The sequence below is a fragment of the Corylus avellana genome, chromosome 2 (assembly GCF_965113065.1).
Source record: "Corylus avellana chromosome 2, dhCorAvel1.hap1.2, whole genome shotgun sequence".
Taxonomy (NCBI): Eukaryota; Viridiplantae; Streptophyta; class Magnoliopsida; order Fagales; family Betulaceae; genus Corylus; species Corylus avellana.
Window position 1 is genome coordinate 39,102,745 of NC_142491.1, and position 14,070 is coordinate 39,116,814.

At 36.5% G+C, this 14,070-nt stretch overlaps 3 protein-coding genes across 5 annotated transcripts; 2 read left to right on the forward strand and 1 right to left on the reverse strand.

The window, feature by feature from the left end:
* The first annotated feature begins 459 nt into the window (after window positions 1–459).
* Window positions 460–4,827, forward strand: LOC132168055 (imidazoleglycerol-phosphate dehydratase, chloroplastic). 2 transcript variants are annotated; one of them, XM_059579125.2, is made up of 9 exons: window positions 460–776; window positions 871–995; window positions 1,333–1,437; window positions 1,799–1,891; window positions 2,938–3,012; window positions 3,249–3,311; window positions 3,546–3,655; window positions 4,397–4,445; window positions 4,542–4,827. In XM_059579125.2, exons 1-8 carry the CDS (start codon window positions 527–529, stop codon window positions 4,422–4,424), a joined length of 849 nt encoding a protein of 282 aa, XP_059435108.2. In that variant the 5' UTR covers window positions 460–526; the 3' UTR covers window positions 4,425–4,445; window positions 4,542–4,827. The 2 variants fall into 2 exon arrangements, with proteins under 2 accessions (XP_059435108.2, XP_059435107.2); XM_059579124.2 differs by having other exon boundaries at window positions 4,397–4,827.
* A 460-nt stretch (window positions 4,828–5,287) lies between these two features.
* On the reverse strand, window positions 5,288–7,214 carry LOC132165364 (photosystem II D1 precursor processing protein PSB27-H2, chloroplastic). 2 transcript variants are annotated; one of them, XM_059575893.2, is made up of 4 exons: window positions 7,041–7,214; window positions 6,669–6,837; window positions 5,742–6,154; window positions 5,288–5,648 (listed from the first exon to the last, which is right to left on the reverse strand). In XM_059575893.2, the coding sequence occupies exons 2-4, from the start codon at window positions 6,748–6,750 to the stop codon at window positions 5,511–5,513; spliced, it is 633 nt and encodes a 210-aa protein (XP_059431876.2). In that variant the 5' UTR covers window positions 6,751–6,837; window positions 7,041–7,214; the 3' UTR covers window positions 5,288–5,510. The 2 variants fall into 2 exon arrangements, with proteins under 2 accessions (XP_059431876.2, XP_059431884.2); XM_059575901.2 differs by having other exon boundaries at window positions 6,669–6,903.
* A 1,748-nt stretch (window positions 7,215–8,962) lies between these two features.
* Window positions 8,963–12,615, forward strand: LOC132168079 (small ribosomal subunit protein uS13z/uS13y/uS13x). Its single transcript, XM_059579151.2, has 4 exons — window positions 8,963–9,082; window positions 9,201–9,361; window positions 10,085–10,273; window positions 12,287–12,615. The coding sequence occupies exons 1-4, from the start codon at window positions 9,080–9,082 to the stop codon at window positions 12,390–12,392; spliced, it is 459 nt and encodes a 152-aa protein (XP_059435134.1). The 5' UTR covers window positions 8,963–9,079; the 3' UTR covers window positions 12,393–12,615.
* The last annotated feature ends 1,455 nt before the right edge of the window (window positions 12,616–14,070 follow it).

Sequence of the window (14,070 nt, forward strand, 5' to 3'; positions counted from 1 at the left end):
TTAAATAATGTAGACAAAATGAAAAGGAAGGTATTCCGCTAAAATAATACACTTTAGTTTAAAATCGCAGTTTGCTATGTTATGACATAATTTTTTTAATTTTATAAACCATTCTCTAGAAAATGAGGTGTGTTTTTTTAGCTATTAAAAAGAAAAGTCTAAAAATGAGGTGGTTAATAGAGTTTTTTTTTTTTTTTACAAGTCCGCATAAAAGATGAGGAAAATTTGAACTAGTGATCTCTATTTCATTAAGTGGGTTCCAGCCGATTAAGTTACGTCTTGGAACATGGTTAATAGAAATTAGGCCTGACGCTTACAACTATTTTGCCATTCTTATTCCCAAAGGTAGTTCAATCGGCTAAGATCACGCCTAATAAAACGAAGGTCATTAGATTGAATCATCCTCTCTCTTTGGACATGACAAAATATATATTAAAAAAAAAAAAAACCTCTGCCGTTCCCGTTTGGTTCAGTGATTGACTTTATTCGCAATCTGTGTCAGTAGGCCACTGCTTGGTTTCTGAACATGGAGCTAACCGCAGCTGCGCCTGCGCGTCTTGTAGAATATCACATCTCATCTCCGCTGCTAAAACCCAGGGTTAGGGTTTCTCAGAGACCTCTCGCTCCCACTCTCACTTCTTTTCCCAAGCGCCCAATTTTCCCACCAAATCATCGCCAGCTCCTGACAATGTCTCAGGACCCACAGAGATCAATTTCCTGTGCCGCTTTGGTCGACGAAAATGGCTCGACGATAACCGCTTTTCCGTTCGGCGCAGGTAACAACAAATTTTGATCCTACAAATTTGGCTTCTCGGTGTTTGTTTTTTGAAACTCGGAGGTGGGTTTGAGTCCTTGTTGGTTGTTTCTCAGGGGCTCGGATTGGGGAGGTCAAGAGGGTCACGAAGGAGACCAATGTGTCGGTGAAAATAAACTTGGATGGTTCGGGGGTTGCTGAGAATAACACTGGGATTCCCTTCCTTGATCACATGTTGGATGTTAGTGATTTTGGCTTGAAAACTTGCTTTAATTTGATTGATTTCTTGATCTTATATTTGTTTCTGAATCTGGGTTTAGCTGTTTTAAGTCGTAGATCCCCAGTTTCAGCTTTTTTTCAAAAAAACACACAAGGCAAATTTTACTTGCCAGTATATGAATTTAGGGCAGAGAGTAAAAAAAAATGTTGATTATAATTTTCTTCTGAGTCCACTCTTAGCTCAGCTGGTATATGCCAACTACCTGAGTTAGAAAACACACTTATGTTGTGATTTTATTATGTGAATTTTGAGTCTGATTGCGCTGCTTGTTCATTTTATTTACTTTGTTTTATGTTAGCAACTTGCTTCGCATGGGCTGTTGGATGTGCATGTGAAAGCTACTGGGGACATCCACATTGACGATCATCACACTAACGAGGATGTCGCTCTTGCCATTGGAACGGTACTGAAAACCCTTGCATCAATTGTTTTGTTATTGCTTATAATTTGTCCGGATGGGACACTGAATTTGAGGCAGTCCATTGCTTTTTTTCTTTTCTACCTAGCATTCAAATAAAATAGTTTTGTATTTGGTCGATTCCCAATTAGTCTACGTTTTTCCTTTATTTAAGTCATTTAACCAATTCTACTTTAGCCTCGTATCTCTTTCAAATATATGCTTATGCTTACTTGAGAATGTTATATAAAACAGAATGGACCAAGTTAGGGGACATCCAAAGATTATTCAACAGCTTTATTTTTGGATCCACCTTTTAATATCTCTGGGTGTGAGATGTACCAATCTAGTTTTGCATGTTCTGCAGGCTTTTTTGCAGGCACTTGGTGATAGGAAAGGAATAAATCGGTTTGGTGACTTCTCTGCTCCTCTTGATGAAGCACTAGTACATGTTGCGCTGGTAGGTTTGACTTGATTGTTCCATGTAAATTAATCACATTATAAGTGTTTCAGTGTCAAAAAATTTACTGATGTTAAGATTAACCTGTGTTTGCATTTGATTGGAAATCAATAGGGTATCACCAACTAATAGGATATCCTTTAAATAAATTTTGGCAAAAACACATTATAACATGGTGGCTTTTGGGTCCTTAAATAACTGTCTGAAGCAATGTGTAATTGAGGATTTAGTAACTTTGAAAGTTCTATATTTTGGTAGCATCTTTATGAATTATTAGCGTAGACAAGAAATAGAACATGAAATTGGTTAGAATATTGTCTTAGGACTCAGCTTTCTGATGGTTATTCTTGTGATAAATTAAGATTTTGGATGACGTACTAGTAAAGAAATGGAAGAAAAAAAATATAACAAGCACACACAAGGACACAAATATTTATGTGGTTCGGCGTAATGCTCTACGTCCACAGGCGGAGACAAAATTCACTTACAAAATATAGACTATAACCAAGTTCTTTCTTACACACCCACAAAAACAAAAGGCAACAGCCTCTATTTATAGTGCACATTCAACTGCTTTACCCACAAGACGATGAAACCCACAAGTGAAGAAATGCTTTTAAATTTGCTCATGGAGTTGGCTGGGCAGCAAGTATGAAATAAGGTGGCAAACAAACGAATTAGGATTGGTTACAATAGGGGTTGGGTAGCAAAACGAAGGCTAAAAAAGTAGGTGCATTAATGCACCATAGGCGCTGAACAAGTGTATTAATTACATCATAAATGTGGCTGGAATTCAAGCCCCTCGCATAACAATTATCCTGCTTTTACATGTGTGAGGTGAATTAATAGGAGAGCCCCAGATCCTGAAGGCTGAGGCGTATGGGACTTGAGCTATAATGCTATCTTCATATCATTATTGAACTTGTACGCCAGATTGTAGTATTAACCCATTGTCGAGTATTCAATGTCCTGTCTAACCACATATGCTTTTTTACTTTCTTTTTATATTTGAAATAATTGCTTATTTAGAGGACATTGTTGTTCAGGATTTATCTGGCCGACCACATCTAAGTTATGATCTGCAAATACCTACTCAGAGAGTTGGAACATATGATACTCAGGTAGGACTTGTCTTTGTTTCCTTCCCACATCAAGAATTTAGATGTCTCAATTTTTTGTTCTTCTCTGGAGAAGTAGTTGAACTTCCGGCTGAGACATCAACACAATGTGACATCGTGTGCATCTGTGGAAATTTTCTGCAATTTTATATAGTTTATCTGCTTGATTCTTTTATTTTAGTTTTCTTCTTGAACTTGTTACTTGAGGAGATAAGTCATTTGGACTATTTTATTTGTAGTTGGTGGAGCACTTTTTCCAGTCTCTGGTGAATACTTCTGGCATGACACTTCACATTCGCCAGGTAATAATACTAGAAGGTTCTTAACTTTCTCATAGTCAATGTTAAATCATCTGACTAGTTCTTGAATGATTTGATTCTTTGAAACGAAGACATGAAGTTTACTAAAATAAATGCCATCTTCGTGCACTTTCTCCGAATTTGTAGTTGTTTTTTTGCGCTTTCGTCCAATTTACATATTTCTATGTTTTTATTAATTTTGCTTGCTGGAATATTTTGATTTTGGTTGAGCACCAGCTTGCTGGAAGAAATTCTCACCATATAATTGAAGCAACCTTCAAAGCTTTTGCAAGAGCTCTTCGACAAGCAACAGAATATGACCCACGTCGCCGTGGGACCATTCCAAGGTTTGTTACTGTCCTGTTTAGTATGAATTCACATTATGATTGCCAATGGTCTATCGACCAAGAAGCACCTACTCCCCCAATAAACATATGGTGGGGTTCGATCCAGCCAAGGTTTGTTATTGTCCTGTTAGCTTTTGGAGGTCACGGGTTCAATCCATCTCAGGCCCTTATAAGTTCTATTAGGTTTGATTTTTGAACTTAACTGTAATGATGATGAATACTTCGACTTGTAGAATAGAACTACTCTTGTTTTTTGGGAATACATATTTTATTTCTTGGTGTCAGAGCTAATTTGTTGCTTTGAAATCATTTCCTTGGTTCATCAATCTTTTGCTGTTACCTCCAAATATAAGCCCCTATCAATCCTCCTCTTAATTCCTTCCTAGGTGGTTTCTTTGGAGTTTCTGACATTTTACTTCATGGTATCAATGTCTAAGGAGATTTTCTGAGATTTTGTTGCAGTAACTCCAGAAAATTTTGGAACTTGAGTCATTTTCTATTTTCTTATCGATCTGGTATTTCTTGTCATGTTTACTACCAAGTGTGTAGCACAGGGATGTTTGCTTTGGCATTATGAGGATGTCTCTCATATGCTTATATGCAATACACACACTCTTTAGAAACTAGTACACTTTAAGAATGTATGGCATGTGACTTATCATAAAAAAAAATATATAAAAAAAAAGAATGTAATGGCATATGAAACTCAATCTAAATATGACTTCCATTTGGTTCTTGCAGTTCAAAAGGAGTGCTATCACGTTCTTGATTCTTAATCATCATGCTAAAGGTAGATAATGTTAACCGTATATCCTCATTTTCCTCAAGCATGCTACTGGGAGAATTAAGTTGATGATCCCACATGTATTGTGCTATTGATCACTAGTTGAAGCTCCGCCTTGCTGAGATAAAACAATATACAGACATGGGTGCTACTGCATGAGCGATGGGTGTCCAACACAGAAGTTATCAAGGACAGATGGTTGCTTGTATGAGTAGTTGTAGACCTAATACTGTATCGATCAACAATAAATGAGTCCTCGGAGTTGCATTTTGGTGCTCCTATTGTTATCTATTTGTTGTTGGGGCCTATCAATCATTGAACATTTGAACTTGCAGATTTATCAATATACATGGCTTTGGTGCCAACATATTGCTATATTTTGCCCTCATCTGTTGTCATAGATAAAATCATTTTTGGGTTTTAGACAAATCTCCCATCTTGTAGTTATTATAATTTGGCGATCATTGTACAACCTTTGTGTTTTAGCGTTGGTGTGGAATAATGAGTTTACTTCTTATTCCTGTTGGTTGTCCTCCAGAGACAATGGGCTTAACATATGAGCTTGTCCAAAGGAAAAGGGAGGAAAAATCTTGACCAAGATGAGGTGATACTGGTGGTACCTGCCAGGTGGCGTAACCCTGTGCATTAGTGCCATCTGATGCACGATTGGCCAAAAATATTCCTTGAATTTATGCTACCAAAACAACCTTCAAGTAGTCTAGTTTAGTTTCGTGCAGGCACAACGAGCTCTCTTCTACAGTTCAGTTAACAATGTTCTTTAACTCGACGAAAAACAATTAAAAAGGTAATAATAAATGAATGCTCTCTAACTCCAGAACACAGAAATATAAAGAAAATTCCACTTAATGGCAAGCAGCAAAAACGACCTCAGTCAAAGGACCAAGTAATATCAAATGGGCATAACTTCAATTTTATTTATTTTTAACAAGGGCATAACTTTAATTGAACAATGGATAAATACATAAAAGATAACAGTCTGGATCCAATCCAAAACTTGGCCAGATAAACTTGATTTGGTAGATATACATCTTGCTGCAAAACGCTCGTGTGTTACAAAAACCCTTCAGCTGTGTTCAGGTCATTTAATATCTCAGACTTAACCTCTTCTGGAAGTGGGGCAGATGGGCCTGCCTTCGAGTAGAAGCTGGCCAATGATCTAATAGCTTTCTCTAACACAACATATGATTCCTACAAGTGAAGCCAGAAAATTGTAAATTCGTTTGTAATCATCCAACAGAAACATAACAAATCCCTGTGCTTTCTAAAGTTTGTCCAAAATACCTCTTGAACCACAGTCTGTTGCCCCCTCCAGCTGCTCAAATACTCTCGAATGGACTCCTTTGCTGCATCTGCAGTGCGTCTAAACTTAGCAATATCCTTGGGGTCTTCTTTTAAGGATTCGCGCAGTGTCTTCAGAACCTCTCTCGCTGACTTCAAGTAAGCCTTCGGCAACACTTTACCAGACCTTGTCTTCTCATTAGGATCAAATAATGATTTGACAGCCCCAACAATTCCTGCATCATCTTCCTCTTGGCCATTTGACTTTTCTTCAGCCCAAACAATCGATGGTGTTAAGCCATAGTTGAAGGTAAGTGTGGTAACCAATGAAGCACCAGTGCACACTATGATATGTCGGCGACTTGATGGAGCTTCTTGAGAGGATAGCACAACATGACTCCTTAATTGCAGTTTATCTGTTGTGTCAAGAGTCAAGAAAGAATGGAGGCATAATGAGGAACAAGAAGAATCATATGAAATTCTTTTCTAAATACTACAGGAAGACACTAAATGTAGCCATAGAAGTAGTAAATATTTGAACTTATAAATGCCAACAAAATACTTATCAAAAAAAATGTAGCCATAGATCAACACAATGACATTGCATTGAGCTAAGAGACATGACAGGAAGAATGGGCAATATGTAATGCAGGCCTATAGTTTCTCAGTGAAGAAATGGAATCTGAAGATCATTTTCTTCTACAACATTTGTACTTACACCTGTGACAAACAAGGAGCTGCTATGGGTTTTGCAGCAATAATTAAACATTAGGAAGAAACAAATCTAACACTGGAAACACATAAAGAACATTTTATAAGATTGATAACAATGACATGTAATCTGGGAAAAACGACTGAGCCCACTTCATCTATGCCATTAACCACAGGAATTGAAGAAAAAGAAAAACACATAGATATCTTGTTACTCACACTCATTGTCAGGTTTCAAGAAATTCTGCATTCTCTTGGAGATTACAGTGGGGCAAGTCTTTGCAGCAAGAAAAGCTTCCATCTTTGTTCATTAAAAATCAACCAAAGTTGGGTGCAGCAGCAAATGGCTTCAATCATGCCACCCACTCCATGCTTACAGCAATTCCACCTTCACCAACACCCAAATACGCCATACAATCTTTCTCATCAATTTCAACTTCACTATACAATTTAGCTATTGAGTTGTACAAATGGCACAACAAAAATCAGCACCCAATTTAGCTAACAGAAATGTTTAAAGAGATGTGAATTATGAAAAGACAAGTATAGAGAAACAAACAGATGCACAGGAACCAAGACTCTATTGCTCACCTGATATGTGTGCCTTAACAACAGAGGCTTCCCTTTACTATCTCTGCCTCGGCTTCTCTTCGAATGGTTTCTCAGTTTCTAGCGCTGAAGATTTTATCCAGAGGGACACAGGAAGTAGTACTTGCGGAAAAAATGCTGGGGCACAATAGTCATTCCAGTGGGTGTCCAGTGGGTGTGGGGAAGATGAGCAGCGTGCGTGGTTTTTTTTTTTTTTTTTTTAATCTAACCACAGTTTGTTTTGTTTTTTGTTTTTTTTTTTTTTTTTTTTATGTCCACACAAGGGAATGGGATCTAACCACAGTTTGTCCACAGCGGTGGCTTTGGCCTTATTAGGCGTGGTTCATAGTCGATTGAACTACCCCTTGAAGACCTAACCACAGTTTGTTAACTGTGACCAAGTAAGAAAAAAAAAGGAAAAATACTACGAAATTTTTGTTGCTCCGTAGCAATGCTCGTCTCCTAAGGGTTAAGAAATCCCAGCCGTAGACCAAACTACCGCAGGTAAGCCAAGTTCAAAAATTTTTACGTATCGGATATATATGAGTAATTTTAAAATGTCTATTTGTATCCTACTAAGAATAATGTGGCTATTAAAATCACTATTTGATCAAAATTCAATAATGATCAATCATAAACTCAATGGTGATTTTAATAAGCACATCATTTTTAGTATAACACAAGTAGACTACCTAGAATTACTCGATATACAGGGGTAATCAACTAATCATATAAGGAGGATTATGATCATTTTTCAGTCATCTCTTGTATGATGTGTCTTTTAAAATTACTATTAAATTTGAGATGCTCATTTTTTAATTTTGATCTATTTGTGATTTTAAATATACTATTTTTTTTTTGTTTATTGGGTAAACTTCAAATCCGTATAAAACGAGTAATGTTATAAATCCATCTTATATCATTTTTGTGTTCCTTCGAGGATTATGTGGCTCTTAAAATCACCATTGAATTTGTGATTGATCAATATTAAATTTTGATCAAATGATTTTAAAAGCCACCTTATATTTTAAGTAGCACAAGAATGACACAATCTGGCGGCTATACCTAACTACAAAATTACCCTTTAAAACTGTTAATATGGATAAACTTATTGTATTTGATTTGTGGTTCACCCAAATGTGGTCAATCATAAAATTTGAACCCTAGGGTTATCTTGATTGACAAGTAAATATGCTTTTTGTATTGCTAGTTAAGGATCAAGTCCCTCTTTCTGACCTAATATTTAGTTTGTATATTAGCAATGCATAATATCATGAAAACTCTTAACGGGTAGTTCAATCGGCTGGAGACCATGCTTCATAAAGCGGAGGTCATTAGTTAGAATCTCTTTCCTCATCTTCTTACGTGGACATATCAAAAACATAACATAAAAAAATAATGTCTCAGTATAAAAGAAAAGCAGTATGTTTGGTAAACATTAAAAATGATTACCTAAAAATATAAATAAGTATTATAAAAAATACAAGAAGGTGAAATTAAATGATTATTCTTATACATCAAATTTTTTAATATCAGATTTTTACCAAAAATTTTAAAATACATTTAATTATAAAAATAAATTATTTTTTTAGCAAAAAAAATGGTGTTTAAAAATATTAATTTTTTAGCTAATTCTCGATCCTCATTTTAGAAGAATAATTATTCTTAATAAATAGTTATTTATCAAAATAATAATAATAATAATAATAATTGTTTATAGTAATAATGGTAGAACCAAATAATAGAACTTGTTTGATGGGCCCAGGTCCAATTAGGATGGATAGACCAGTGTGGCAACTTCAATAGATCGGACGGTTGTAAGGCATCCTTTTTAGAATCTCGAGCGAAATAGGGAGGTGCAGGCATGAATCAGATGTAGCATATAATTGCCCTCTAGGGTTTTTGCGGCCTCCACGGCCCTTTAAAACACATCTTCGCATACCAAGTCTCTCTCCTCCGCTCTCTCATTTTGCACTCTCGGCGATCACTCAGATTCACGGAGAGAGAGAGAGAGAGAGAAAGAGCAGAGCAAACCCCAAACCATGGTGAGTCAACTCGCTCGCTTATATTTTGGCATATCCTTCCAATTTATGTTGTATTTATTTTTATTTTTTTAACTTTTGTTATGGATTTGGTGTTGATTTTAAATGTTGGTTTGTCTAGTCCCTTGTAGCAAACGAGGAGTTTCAACACATTCTGCGTGTGCTGAATACAAATGTCGATGGGAAGCAGAAGATAATGTTCGCCCTCACCTCCATCAAAGGTATCGGTCGCCGTTTCGCCAACATCGTCTGCAAGAAAGCCGATGTTGACATGAATAAAAGGTAACCTTTCTTGAAAACGATATTCTATTTGTTTCCTTGTCTATGTGGATTATTAGTTTAGTTTGGATTTTGATGGGCTTATTGAGAGTTTAAGCGTAGCACGATTGAGCAATTGATTTTTGATTCATGAGGTTAGTTTTAGAATGTTATGTGAATATTAAAGATGAGCAAACCTCTGCTTAGGAGAATTTCCTTTTTTGTTAGTTCCAGATCTTCTCCGAAAACGAAGAATTTCTAGGTTAGGATTTTCATATAAATTTGGGTTTTGCACTGATATGCTTGAGTTGTTTAATGCTGGAATAATCATTATTTATTTCTAATCTTATCACGCTGCAATAGTCCAAACCGTGATCCCCTTGATGCGCTTTATTTTTAGGCGCTTCTGTTTTGTGCGTGATTTTATGAGGTTCAATTTTATTTTGGAACCTTCTTTCTGATCAAGTCTCTGTGCTTGTGGGGGCAAATTGGAGAGTTAGTGTAATGTTTCATACATTTTGCTATGTGCTTCGTATTTGTGCTTTGTTCTCTCAATATTTTGTAAAATTGGGTATTATGGGGTTTTATTAGATTCAATTGTATTTTTGGAGCTTTTGTTATAATAAAATATGTTGTGGTTTTGGGGGAAAATTGGAGAGTTAGGGTAGTGCTTGATGCATTTTTTTTTTTCTGCTTCTTGTTTGTGTTTCATTCTCTCGATTTTTATATTTATGGGTTTTGCTGCAGAGCTGGTGAGTTGACAGCTGCTGAGCTTGATAACCTGATGGTGATTGTGGCAAACCCTCGCCAGTTCAAGATCCCTGACTGGTTCTTGAACAGAAAGAAGGATTACAAGGATGGTAAATATTCCCAGGTTGTCTCCAATGCTTTGGACATGAAGCTCAGGGATGATCTTGAGCGCTTGAAGAAGATCAGGTATGCCTTTGTTTATTCTCTCATGAGAAGCATTTTAATCTTGAGTGAAGTTCAGTAATTTAGTTTGGCGGTAATTTGCTGATGGCTTAGTATACATATATTTCACGCAAATATCACACAAACATCCCACAAAGTAATGCGGCAGGGTCTAGTAGCCCTTGGATTAGTCTTTGTTAAAAAAAATCCAGAGGCTATTAGACTACTAATCCAAGGGCTACTAGACCCTGCCACATTACTTTGTGGGATGTTTGTGGTATGTAGCATTACTCTACATATATATATTGAACTATTTGTTTCTACCATGAGTTGAATCACCTAGACCCAGCCGCAATTTGAATGGATGAGTTTTAAGACGCTTCTTTGTTGCTTTCTCTTCTCTTTCATCTTTTTTGACTCATCTTTCTTTATTTTAAAGCTTCATTCTTTTTAAAGCTGTTAAATGCAAGTGTTCAGTTTCATTGTATGCTGGAACGATTTACTCAATGGTAGGCTGGTGGAACCCTTTGAACTAAGTGAGGGTTGCATGACCATTGCCACAGAAAAATCTTGAGATCATGTAAATCCAGTTGCCATTGTAGCACGTATGTGGCTGGATGGCCTTTAGCTTTTAAGCTTGATTTGAAATAAAAAGGAAAATAAATATCTTGTTGAAGTAAGGAGATTTGAGTTTGGTGTGTATGCGCGAGTGCATCAGTATGTTGCATGCTGAATAATATATGACAATCACTTTGATGATTAGTTTGCCTTGGGTTTTATTGGATGATGACTGCTCCCTCCCCCCTCCAAAAAAGAAAGAACAAACACTAGTTTTGACTCAACGAGTTGACTTGTGAGTTTTGGTGATTTGAGAAAGAAGCTCAATTTTATATATTGAGGTATTTATTTCTGCCATGAGTCTAATCACCTTGGCCCAGCCTCAATTCGAACGGATGAGTTTTTAAGACTTTTCTTTGTTGCATTCTCTTCTCTTTCTTCTTTTTCAACTTTTCTTTGTTTTTTTTCAAAGCTTCACGTTTTAAAGCTGTTAAATGCCAATGCTAAGGTTCATCATATGTTGGAACAATTTACTCAATGGGAGGCAGCCTGTACAGCTTCCTTGACTCCTCATTTAACAAGGTCGATTATGATTTTTAGCCTGGTGGAGCCCTTTGATTTAAAGTGGGGATTGCATGACCATTGCCACAGAAAAATCTTGAGATTATGTAAACCCAGTTGCCATTGTGCCACGTTTGTGGCTGGATGGCCTTCAGCTTTTATACTTTATTTGAAATCAAAAGGAAAATAAATACATTGTTGAAGTAAGGAGATTTGAATTTGGTGTGTACGTGGGAGTGCATCTTTGCATGCTGAATAATATTTGGCAATCACTTTGATGATTAGTTTGCCTTGGGTTTTATCGGATGACTGCTCCATCCCCTCTTAAAAAAAAAAAAAAAAAATACTGCTCCACCCCCTCTTCCCCACCCCAACCAACCAAGTTGGCCAAGCCGCAATTTTTCTATTCTCTTTCATCGTCTTAGAATTTTCTTTGTTTCTTTTAAAGCTGTTAAATGCCAGCGCTCAGTTTCATCATACGTTCGAACAATCTACTCAATGGGAGCAGCCTGCACAACTTCCCTGACTCCTTGTTTAACGAGGTTGATTATGATTTTTATCCTGGTGGAACCCATCTAGGCGGGGGTTGAATGACCATTGTCACAGAAAAATCTTGTGATCATGCAAACCCAGTTGCCATTGTGGCACGTTTGTAGCTGGATGGCCTTCAGCTTTTTTATTCTTGGTTTGAAATAAAAATAAATACCTTGTTGAAGGAAATTTGAATTTGGTGTGTACGTGGGAGTGCATCAGCACTTTGTATGCTGAATAATATATGGCAATCACCTCTTATACAATACACCTGTGCAATACGCGATTGGTGTGACATTTTTTGTGCGATATCTGTGATCTGTAGCAACTATTTCGTTAATATTGTTTTCTGATCAGTGAACGATAATTTTTGTTCTCAATGTGTAGGAATCACCGTGGTCTGCGACACTACTGGGGTCTTCGAGTGCGTGGACAGCACACAAAAACAACTGGCCGACGTGGGAAGACTGTTGGTGTCTCAAAGAAGCGTTGAGATTGTTTCTCCCCTACTGGGATGTTGTGCTACATGTTGCAAATTTTATTTTGCCCTTTAAAATATGTTGGATCTAGGAGTGTTCTCTTTATTTTTTCGGGAATTATGCAGTATTATCTAGCTGTTTTTGTATACCTCTCCGGAAATCTTGAGATTTTTGGTATGTGATTGCATTCGTCAATTATATAGTGGTTAAATGGTCATAATGGATTTTTCCTTTTAATTTATACTTGTTGGTTTCATTAATATAGTTGTGACTGGTTTTCTAGCGGTAATGCTGGTACTTTAAGGTGCTACGGGCAGTAAGTTTGGGTAAAAAGTGGCCTGTTTAATAGTGATTACAAGTGCAGCAGCAGATGAGTTGTGGATTCTGTGTTAGTTGGTTGGGGGTTAGTGGCAACTGGCGCATTGATGATTGTGTATGGGCAAAATTGTTATGACAATAATGCTATGGTTTCACCCTTGCTGAAAATGGCAGTTATGATATAATAGAGGGAGGAAGAGAAGTACACTTGTAGTCGTGTGCTAGCCATATGTGAAACATTTGAACCATGTTAAAAGGCCTAAAATTGTTATTAAATTAATTTGGATTTGACCACTTCCTTCGATTCCGAATCATCTTCATTGTGCCGCATCGTTACAGTCTTATGTAATATGGGGTAGCCTTGCCCTTTCTTTCTAAAGCTTGCCGCCCCTTTCTAAATTGTGTTGAAGTGTGGGGTCGTACTCGATTTATGCTGGATTTGCTGATTGAATTAGAATATGCTGGCTCTACTATTTAAGGATACTGTTGATTTAACTACCTAGTTGAGGTTGGTCCTAAATGGAGTGATGGTCGATTGTTTTTTGTGAAAATACAAAATTGGCCTCAATGATTACACTTATTTGCAATGAGTTACATGTTGTATACTTGTATATAAATATTATAAGAGTTTCAGGTGGCATGCAAAAATAACAAATAAGTCCATACAATCAACTTTCATCCAAAATTTTAATGGATTCCGTTAGTGTGTCATATCAGGTGTTTAATTATTGTCCAAAATTTTAATAGACTTTGTTAGTGTGTCATGTCAAGTTCAATTATACAATAACACCTGTCTGATCACGTTTAAAGGTAGAGTTTTCATTTAAATGGGTGTTTTCAAAATGCTTGGGGGTAGTACATGCCACGATCACATGTAATCTAAAGCCTATTCAAACAAGCCTACCTTAGAGAGCCGGTTGTCAAAACTCGTTCAAATGAGAAGTTTTGTAGGAGACTTCAAAAGAGAATTTTAATTCAAATTGAGATTTTGGAATTCGTAAATTAAAGTACGCTATCAATCCAGGAAATGAATAAAACACTACAGAAGCACAATGACAGAATTTAAAGCTAAACATGATAAGTGAACTCCTTCCAAAGTAGTTAAAAGGTTGTACTGCATGTTTTATTGTATGAGTTTTTAAACAAACAATGTTGTAATATGAAAATACTAGAGTGCTCTAAAGGGAGAGAGAAAGAGTTGGAAGAGAGTTGTGGCTGCGGAGAGAGGTATTGAAAAAAAAAAAAAAAAGATATTTGCGTTTCGTTTTCTACTCTTTTCCTAGATGAAATGATGTCATTTTAAGATTAAATTATGTAATTTATATATGATATATGGCCGCCTAGGGTTAGGGACCAAAAATTCGCCCAAAACCC